General features: G+C 31.8%; 1 protein-coding gene across 1 annotated transcript; it reads right to left on the reverse strand.

Moving 5' to 3' along the window:
- Positions 1-458: 458 nt before the first annotated feature.
- Positions 459-10,576, reverse strand: LOC123712243 (ionotropic receptor 75a-like). Its single transcript, XM_045665253.1, has 9 exons — positions 10,438-10,576; positions 5,501-5,621; positions 5,184-5,241; positions 4,873-4,985; positions 3,852-4,060; positions 3,200-3,244; positions 2,125-2,309; positions 1,566-1,692; positions 459-625 (listed from the first exon to the last, which is right to left on the reverse strand). The coding sequence occupies exons 1-9, from the start codon at positions 10,574-10,576 to the stop codon at positions 459-461; spliced, it is 1,164 nt and encodes a 387-aa protein (XP_045521209.1).
- Positions 10,577-11,320: the final 744 nt, after the last annotated feature.

Here is an 11,320-nt window from a genome sequence, read left to right on the forward strand (position 1 = left end):
ATATTAAGGAGAGCTAATACGACGCTATTATTATAAAATTATCAATAATTACGTTGTCATTAAAATAGATTTTTGTTTTACAAAGTCATAGAGATAGGTAAATGGCGTAGACCAATGTAGCACTTAAGTGTAGACGATCTCAGTATAGCACGTTCGTATTGCTACGAGCTACAGTATTGAACTTGTTAAACACAACTTTGCTCAATTTATATCGCTGTTCGTAATTTCATAATATTACTATAAATGCGACTGAAATAAATAAAATATGGACACTAGGATTACCTTAATCGTGGGCATCCTGTTTTAAATATTCATTGACATATTACTGTTGCTTAGAAATATTACCCTACGAATAAAGTTTTGAATCGAACTTAATTCAAGATTTAAGATTATGTACATATATTTGTCTGTGGCACTTTTTTTTTGTAGTAAGACGACGCGGCGTAGAAGTCTCAAGATTACCTCCAAATAAAGAACTCTCTGTAAGGACTATTTTTCTGAACCGATGTATACAATAGTGCTTTTTCAAAAGAAGGCAAAGAATCCAAATCACAGAGCTCTTTTGGCGTGAAAGTTTTCGCTATGTATTTATTTGCACTGTTCGCATCGCAGTGGAAGGCATATGCTGAAAAAAATATACACCCCACCGCATTTAATAATTACAAAGGGATAAAGTGTAGCTGAAATCTTCTGGGGTTGATTCCCCGTAAAAAAATACGTAGCGTGCGACTCTCATCCGTGAGGTCGTAGGTTTGATCACCATTGGGCTTTCTTTCTATGTATGCATTTAACATTCCCTCTAACGGTGCAGCAAACCGGCTTGTCTTAGACCCAAAAAGTCAATGGCATGTCAGCACAGGCGACTGATCCCCTACTTACCTTTTAGATTGACAAATGATCATAAAACAAATGACGAAATCTAAGGCCCAGCTATGTGCGTAAAGGTTGTAGCACTACAGATTCAATTATTTATTTAATAATATCAGGAGTCATACGCACAAAAAAGTCTCAAGGTATATAACACAATTCTATAATACTGTAATAAAAACTTTATATATTCATGGTATTTGTATAAAAAACTCGGCCAAACAAAGCAAAAGTAAACGTCTTTGCAAATGCACTGACTTTACGTTATACTTTACGTATAACAAAGAGTCTAGACAACTAAAATTAACCCCTTTAAAATATTCTGTGTTGTAGTCTTGAGTTCCGTCGACTTAACTATAATAAAACAAGAGTCTCTTTGATAAACGAACTGGCTCGTTATATTCTAGAGGTAATGATTAAAACTTCTAAGTTTTCTTGTAATTTCAACTTACTTTCGTTTTAAGTAAGGAGTTTTATTACGGGGTATTAAAATTAAAAATATAACCTCGTATTTGTTCATGTCATAAATTGTTCTTGAATTTTGCGAATTATGTTAATATTTGATCCTAATTACATTCTTCCTTTTTTATCGCCTTGTTTATTACTCTAAACAAACTTAATAGTCCCGTAAATCAGCTTGTTATTGTGATATTGTATACAATACTCTTATTTGTAAATTTCCATAAAAATATATTTACCTCCAGTTCTAATCATTTCCACGCCCTTTGTTGGGGTTGTTAGAATTAAATTTCCTTTCTTTTTAATTCTCTTCTTTAAAACATCTTCAGCGCGTGCGTTCTTTTTATTGTAATAATAATCAGGTAGCTGTAAGATTTAATTAAGAGTCCTGCAGGCATTTATTCCTTTAGCTTCTATAATTTGATTGATCAGTTTTATAATAAATGTCGTTCAAATAATTTAAAATTCTCAATCTGTAACAAATTAGTTCACTACAAGGCATCACCGTGTAGCAAACGTACTTCTACTCCTACTCAATTTAATTTAACAATCTAGATTATAATTACAATAAATATATTTTATGCGAATTTTACAATTTTATATAACTGATGAATGATCAAACTTCAAAATCACCAATTTAACTAAGAATTTATCAATATCTACGAAAACATATAATTTAAGAACTATTTATTTTTTTATAATTTTTAAGCTGGCTGGTGATCAGCCCACTTGATACGGTTAACAAATTTTAATTTAATTAGAAGTTCTTTCGTTACAAACATCTAACATATAGTATACCTGAAGCCAGGACCAGGTGTAACCAACGTCCTCAAATATCGGTTCCAGAGGGCTATCCATCAGTTCCCATAAAGAGTTGATAGATGGTGGTGGACCGTTCAACAACCAGCTGACGACACTGCTTGTGTAGTAGTTGAAAATCAGGACGCATGATATACCAGTCACTAGAATAGTAAGCTTTCGAGCTACAAGGGATTACAAAACAGTTAACATTTTAAAATAATAATAATTACTATTAATTAAATTACTATTTAAGTAAATCAGAGTCGTTAATATCATCTACGGACTTCAAGCCAGAACACAATATACCATTGGTATCACCTAGACGTCCATAGTTCCACAACTGAGCGTTTTTAAGGCAGTTTTTGCCTGAAGTATTTCGAAATCAATTTAACATAGGGTCCTTCAAGAAAAGAGAGCACCAATTCCTAAAAAGCCGGCATCTCTAGCTGATATCGAGAGTGTCCAAGGGCGGCTAATCGAATACAAGTATTTGTTTTAAGCTATGTGAAATATGTCAATGGCAGCGGACAGTAACGGAATCCGATATATGTATTGCTGTATATATGCAGAAATCGTAGAGGTTAGATAGTTCACTAATAAACTTTAAATAAATAAAATGTTACATGATTGGAATCGAAATTACGTATATTTCTAATGTTACGTAAATTACTTGTTGTCCGGGACTTTGTCCGCGTAATATAGCAATGCATGTCTGAACCGCATCTTTGGTCTAATATCAGTTGTATTGCTGTATTCCAGCTGCCGCTTTTTGACAAGCAGCTGCACTTGCTACACTTTCGACTGTTACCTAGGCGGGTTCAGAATCATAAAATTTTACGTTTGTATACGGTTAAGACCATATTGCTGAAACATGTTTTTAGTGGTGGGCTCACATCCACTATTACACAATCTTTTCCAATTTTGAGGTGCAAAAAGTCATGTTTGTTTTCATGTTTTCCCTCATCTCCAGTTTTGTACGTCAAGTAATATATATTTTTATATTGCAATGGTCCATTGCAGATAAACATTTTTACACACAAATGCAATCGCTGGTGAGTTTTATTATATTTACCCGTGGAGTCTTTCTTTACAACACTGTCATCTATATCTTCGAAAACTGAAAGAGAAATGCGATATTAAGTATTTTAATATAAAAGCTACCAATATATATATATATATATGTGTGTGTGTGTATATATATAGAATGACGTGGCAATCCCACTAAACAAAGTTTTATTTTATGCTACAAAAACTTCACAAAAGAGAGTTAAACTACGGCAATGATCATTAACAGACTAAGTGTTCTATACTGTTTTGACACTATGTTCGAGTGTCTGAAAAATATATATATAACATGTATTACTTGTTAGATACATTGTGTTTCCATAAGATGGCCAAGACAATGTATTTTTTTAAAACATAAACGTTTGATATGGTTACTATAAGATGTTGTTAGGTTTGCTAATTACGCAATGTCTTAGGATAGGAGGTCTGACAACTGTTAACGGTACGGCGTCGCGAGACATTTTTATTTTAAATTAGTTATGTTTAATGTATAATGCTATATAAACAGTTTATGTTATAAGCTATATTGTCTAAAACATATGACATTAATGTTTAACATAAATGATAAAAAAATTCAAATGGAATAAAACAATATTTATAAAATACTAATAACTTTTGCTAATTGTTAGAGTTAAGGTTGGTACTTACTGTATACTTACATTGTTGACAAGATAATGCCACAACTGAGAAAAATGCATAATGTCCTGACTTCGGTCGATTCTCCAGTTTTGCGCTCAATAACAAGCCAAGACCACATAGCGTTATCACTCCGATCACAGAAAACCAGACATCTCGGGTAAATGGTGTGAGGAATTGGTTTTCAAACTTTCCCACTCCAGTAGTTGGGATGCGGTAGAAATATTTGCCTCTAAATATTATTTACTGTATTAGAAGTAAGATGTGAAGAGCGAACAGTTGACCTAGAAGCTTCAACGTGCGGCTGTGCACCAACGGACTTTCTTTCTATTAACATTTAACATTCGCTCGAACGGTGAAGGAAAATATCGGGAGGAAACCAACTTGCGATAGACCCAAAAACCCGAAGACAGTGTGTTTCAGGCATCAGCTACTTGCTTATTAGATTGACAAATGATCATGAAACACAAAAATCTGGGTCGACACCTAAAAACGTTGTAGCGCCACTTGTTTGTTTTTTTTTTGGAGTTTTGGGCAATTGGGAAAAAATCAATTTAAGATTACTTAAAATATAATGGTTACTAACACAGGACTATTTCTTTTAAAAATATTGTAACTTCACACGTAAAAAATATAATTTCAATATAAATTCTATGATTTCTATGATTATCATAACAATCAAACATACAGTATTAACAATTTAATATTTAGTTAATTCTAAAGTATTTTAATTTTCATTATTTTGGGAGGTGAGACTGGGTAAACGAAGTAGAACCCCATACCAAAGCCCGTCCCATCTACCATCACCAATGGATCGACGACATCAGTCTCTTGCAAAAATCATTTCAAAATCAGTTAAGTTATAATAAAAATACATAGCTTTAATCCGTTCAAAAAGTGTTTTTCTTAATGTGTAAAAGCTATTCTAACAAAATAACAAAAGACAAAATCAGTTATGTTAATGCTGTATAAGTCGAAAACACATTAAGTATAGAAAAATATAATGCTATATATATATTTAAAAGCATAAAAATAACTACTAACTCAGCATATGTTACATATTGGTGTATAACATCATAGTAGTCCATATGAGAAGGTAAAAAACGTAATGTTGGGGTTATATCAATGTCCTTAAAATACAATGAATTTGTCACTGCCTGTAACAATTTTCTTTATAAATTAGAAGATTTACTTGTCTTTATACAAGTATTTTCTGGCTTCGATTCGACTAAATGTTTTTATAGGCAATGAAGTTCATTATAATAATTAATATTATTTACTAAAAATATCGTAAATTAGTTTTATATAAAATTCTAAATCCAGTTATTGAATAAAAATATTTATTAGTAACTCACATTTGGACTTTCTCTTTTATAATCTCCAACCCATCTGTCACATATACTATAGTTGAAGCTGTAAAAAATATGTTTCAACATATAGCAACATTTATTAGGATAATGTACTATTATTAATTATTTAAAATATTAACTATAACTAGTAATAATGATAATCTTTGATAAATAGACATAAGTTGGTCGGTCTAAAAACTCCTACAATAAAATAATTATTTAACAACAAACAAAAACTAAAACGGTTACTTGTCTAACGTCAAATAATTAACCCACTAAAGTTAATATTAAAAATAGTTAACGATTAAAAATAAACTATTTACTTGATATTATGAATAGTTGCCAGTTCGTTAAGTATCATGCCACTAGTCTGTGTCACTATAGATATTCCCGGTGCCACATCTCTTTCTAATAATATTTCAGGGCGAAATTCTTCCGGTTTACCTTGATACTTAAAAAAATAGTATATTAATGAACTGATTAGCTATTTAGATTGTTTAATAACAAAAAACCGGAGTAAAGAAATTAATGGACGGCAATGAAATGGTCCCTGTATTTATGAATCTAGTGTGCAAAATGGGTGCGAACACAGACTACTAAAATGTCAAGTTGCCATTGACTAAATAAAATGAGCGCCTTTTAAATAAAATATAATAAAAACTCCTCGGTAATGCAAACTTTTCAGGTTTATCTGATCATTGGCAAGTATCGAGATTATTTTTACTATTTATGACTACAAATATCTTTAATCCGGTTAAAAATGGTTTTCTTTCAATGTGTAAAAGCTATGTTAACGAAAGACAATACTATATTTATGACTATTTTATTATAGCTTTCATTGAATATAATTTATAGTAGGTTCATTTCTTTAATATTATATTCATTTTATTACTTTATATTATGTGTCAAAAGTACGTCATTCTAACATTATTTTGTGGTTCGTAAATCAAAAATTTCGATTGTATAATTTTCATTATACATTCAGATAACGGTTTATTTAAATAAATTTTGTTCTAATGTTATTTATGTCAAGCATGCATGTTATTTTATTATTTTTTATGATTAATAAATACAAAAGATATTTTGAAGCGGTGTTGGCACTGTTAGCATATTTGAGATATATCTATAATTCCAATATCATATTTACAATGTTAGACCAGAAATTGAGCGTACGTTGCTCAACCCCGGATACAATCCTAAAAGATTTTCTCGCTACATGTGCAAATAACACTCGCTCGTGTGGTGAAGAATGCTACGTCAAGAAATCGACTTGATCAAAAAAGTTGTCGGCATTGACGGCCACAGATAGAACTAAAGGCTTGATAATTTTAACTTCAATTTTATCCATATAAGAAAACTTCCCGACACTACGCAAACACACAAAATATGACTTCTATAAAAAATAGAAGCAATTTTATTTATTTTTCCTTTTTTATATCTGTCTGGTCTATACCAGCCAGTATTTTTTTTATTTCCAAGGAGAATGTATCGCATTGTCACTATTGAACATCACGCATATAAATATTATAATCAATATAGGATATCAGTACTTATTAATCATAATTGTTTAATAAATATAAAGACTCCTTGGTATAATTTATATACGTACCACTATCATTAATCTTAGTGCAAGTCTTTGAAAATCAAATCTTCTTATGTATTTGAAACTTTTCTTCACAATTAGTCCTACGCAGAAAAGGCATAATTTACATTAATAAACTTAATTAGATTTTACCTTTGAAACTTGTAATTAAATCTTAAATTGATTAAAACCATTTCTCTCACCTGTTTCTTGACTCCAATGGCCTGCAATTTCTTTCAGTAAATTCCCTCCTTGTATTTTACCAAAGTTAAATATATCATATAGCGTATAACCTGAATCTAAACAAAGGCATTGTCTTAAAAGGGAATTCCTATAGACCCACAGTGAAGATGGAACTCTATTTTATTTATTGTCCTTTCAGTATACCTTTCAATAAATCATAATATATGGAAACTCAGCCAGAAATCGACGAATATGATCATATCATAACACGGCCGGTGCTTATAAAACATAAATTTTACTTTTTATGTCCACTATAGGTTCCTTGAGGTTCCAAGACAATAGTCAAGTCTTATCCAAAAAGTTGACCATCAGTCACAGATAACTGATCGTCAATATTTTTTTATGTTACAGGGAATCGTACTAGGGGATCGTCTATATTTTTTAAAGTAAGGTGAACGCTCGCCAGTGCGTTACCGGCCTTTTATGTTATTATTAGAAAAAAATCACGACACATATAAAACGATACCTAAGAGTCGTGGCGCCTCTGGTTAATTGTACATAATTTACATAATAAACGGCTTACTCAGAAATCACACAATCTTGTCGTGAAACCCGTACATAGATCCGTTCGGTAGATTTGAGCTTATCGCGTTATCATATAGACGGACCAAACGGCCGGGTTCATTTTTCTTCTATAATTAAAGTATCTAATAATTATATAGTAATTGAAAATATAGCATGTTTCTCAATTAGATATTTATAAATAAGTACAAAATTATCGTATATTTTTTTATATTATGGCAATAGTTTTGACTTTACGCCAGTTTCAAGTAAAAGGTTGGGAAACGTGAACGAAGTTTCCCGCGCTTTTTTCATCACTTCGATTTATTGTGTGCCATTTACAGTAATGACTAATGAACGATAAATGAGACACTTCAAGTTATCTCTTTTATTTTTTTCGTACCTGAAACATTTCAAGTTTAGAATAAATATAAATGTTAAATCTGTAAAACTTACCCATGCGCTGTGCAATGGTAACATCGACATTTACTGATAGGTTTAGAATTGAATAGATTGTGTTTATCTCAGTCGAATTATTTTCATCAAAAATTAGCCAAATGCGGTTTGAATCAAATATATTATTTTCAGAGGCCTGAAACAATTTTACTATAAATTATAGATATAATGATTTTAATCAATTTTGTTATTATAATTTATGACTGTGTCGATAGGTCACTGCTTAGGGGTTAAACACTCATTGCTTATTTTCCCGATTTTAAATAATTTATACTAAAACAATTGCAATTTAAATCTTCATTTCAAAGAACTCGAGCGTGATTCCATCTCCTTTCAATATACTGTAAACATAACTTGACAGAATGAGACGGAAGCACTTACTCTTGACACAAATGAGGAAAGAGATTTTACTTTAAAAAGGTAGTCTAATTTTTATATAAAAAAACAATTACATTAAATACAAACAAAGACATTTACATTAACACTTACATTAAACAGTACATCTTGAAAAGGTGGATCATCTGTATTTAATACGATGCCTGTGTGTGTGTAAACTTGACGTTGACAACTGCTCTTTGTAGTGTCATTATTTATATATTGCAACACTGTTATTGAATGTTTATTGGCTTCTTTAGCAAATCGAATACCTGAAAGTACAAAAATTACTCGAAGGAGCTTTCAAAATGTTTTTTGCTATCTTTAGTTTTAATGTGTATAAGAATCGAATATAATCCTTTAGTTACAAAATATTAAATTATTATTCTAAAAAAACCATATTGATATATTTATCAATATGGTTTTTTAAAAATAATATTCATGAAATATTATTTCGTTTAGTGTAAGTATGTTTGTCTACCATCATATATGTCTCTATAATAAATTATGTTTTGCTGCAGAAGGAAACAAATCAATGTTTTTGGACAGGAACAGCGCAATGATGAATTGTTCGTAACCTGTCTAAATTTATTTAACTTAAGAAAAAAAACTATTATATTACTCGCTGGTCTATCTAAGAATTTGGAGATCTGCATGAAAATGTAAAATATAAAAAAAAATATTTTAACTAATCAACGTAATCCCAAAGTCTCAATACAATTATGCTATTTTTATGTCAATTTGTTAATCTCATTGCTGTAGGAGTCTGCCGGATGCAGCGAAAGCGTTCTCTCATTAAAAGAAAATATTACGTGAGAAATATCACTTAATTTTTTTAAGTATCGTGAGATCATGCGTTGTTGTGGAGAAGCAATAGCGATTGACCAGTCCTGGTTATTAACTTTCAAGCTTCTCCATCATTCTTCATTCCACAATTCTTTACAAAACTGCCGTCACTGCTGTGAAGCCCGACACTGACCTACCAGACCGTCACAACCTATAGCAGAGACTAATATTTTTAGCGCACTGGTTGACTGGGCCCACCCACTCAGAAACGCCTACTAGTCCAGGATCAACTTTTTATCGCAATCCGATTGAGAATTCTCTTATTTCTATGCCGATTTAGTAGTGCTATGCGTGGTTCGACGACTAAGTCTCTCTATTGGTCACGCAGATGTGTCACCACACTTATCTTTTATACCATTCCGATATGACGCCAGTCCCTAAATGCTGTTTTGACACTAACTCCAAGGACAAATTGAGTCGCCGATACAAAAACGATATAATAAACAATAAGTTACTATATAAAGATTAAATTTGAAATCAAACTAAAACGGCGATTCAAGAAAATTTATTTGAATCTAATTGCGCGCCGATCTATAGATAATTAAATTTGTGATGCTCGTTGTAGACCCTCCAATTTTATAGGCTAAGTAAGTAATTTTTATAAGATATTTAATTCCTATTATGAGGAACATTTGAAAGTATAGACGGCGAAAAGTCAGTTTCACTTTGTAGAGTGATGTTGGCTTTATATTGTCGAGTCAGAGGAAACTGCGACAGGCTGTCACATTCCAACACGCGGTTTATCATTATAACCCATACTGCAAGTCTTAGATAAAACAAATAATTGTTATTTAATTAAATACTATATTTCACTACTATTTGCGGTAGTTTATTACTAACCTATCGACGTAGTACAGTAACACGAACACAAACTAATAAGATATTCAAAGAGGTTCTATAAATTATCACTAACCCGTGGGTAATCTAAAAGGCTGCTTAATATCTACCTGCTCACCCTCTACAATCTAAAATACGACTAAAGGAACTGTGGCTTATAAACACACCCTACGCAGTGTTAGAGCTGCTTCCGAGACCTAGTATGTAATTACATACTTTATTCTCTCACTGCCTCACTCAGTCACACATTTTCACCCACACACTTACTCGTGCACTCAAGCGTGTTGATAACGTATAAATATAATTAAGTTTGTTATGGAAGAGCTGACCCTGACACAGGTATTTTTTACTTAAAAGGGTCTCAAATCTTATACATTGATATACGGTCTTAAAATGAATAAATACATTTTTTTTACTAACCTATATGATTAGAACCCGATAGTAAACATACGGTTTTGACATTCCTCTCCTGAAAATAACTAACTGCGATCTCCACCGATTCTTGGCTAAACGCAAAGGAAAATTTCGCAAGATACAATAAAACTATGTGAAATCGCATTGTGCCTCGCACAAAGAGGTATAAATTAAATTTACCATTTATATATGTCAAAGCAACTCCACTTGACTATAATTAAAAGAATTGTATTGTACGTCTGTTGCATTAAAATATACCACGAGTATGAAAGAGGTTGTAAGGGGGAGGAACATTATCAACATGTGACTGCAATTATGCTTGACATTTCCATGTATTTTAATTCAATTATGGACAATGATCCGTCCATTGCATACATATTTCTGTGTCTGTAACTCTTTGGATAAAGGCTGATATTCTTACTTTTTCGCCGTTTGTGGATGTGTTAATTAAAAATAAATAAATAAATCAGTGCGGGGACATCCTTTTTAGGTCAGGCTCTCAGATTTCGACATCACTTTCATTATTATTTGTCAAACTTATAGAAAAGTAGGTAGCATCCTGAGCCTGACGCACATAGATAGAAAGTCCATTGGTGCACAGCCGGGGATCGAACCTACGACCTCAGGGATGAGAGTCACACGCTGAAGCCACTAGACTAAAGCTGCTCTTGAAGTGTTAATTATGCATATAAAAATACATTGTAACGTATAGGCTGAAAAGGTCGTAGGCTAACATATATAAACCTTTTCATATAATTGGATTTGATTATTCAACAACAAATACAACGATTATAGTAGTCATACAATTTTCGACACCAGTTTTATAGTACAGAAACCGGCATACTTATTGAGCATTAAACAAGGGAGTGGGGGAAAGTTTGCGGATCAT

The sequence above is a fragment of the Pieris brassicae genome, chromosome 7 (assembly GCF_905147105.1).
Source record: "Pieris brassicae chromosome 7, ilPieBrab1.1, whole genome shotgun sequence".
NCBI lineage: Eukaryota > Metazoa > Arthropoda > Insecta > Lepidoptera > Pieridae > Pieris > Pieris brassicae.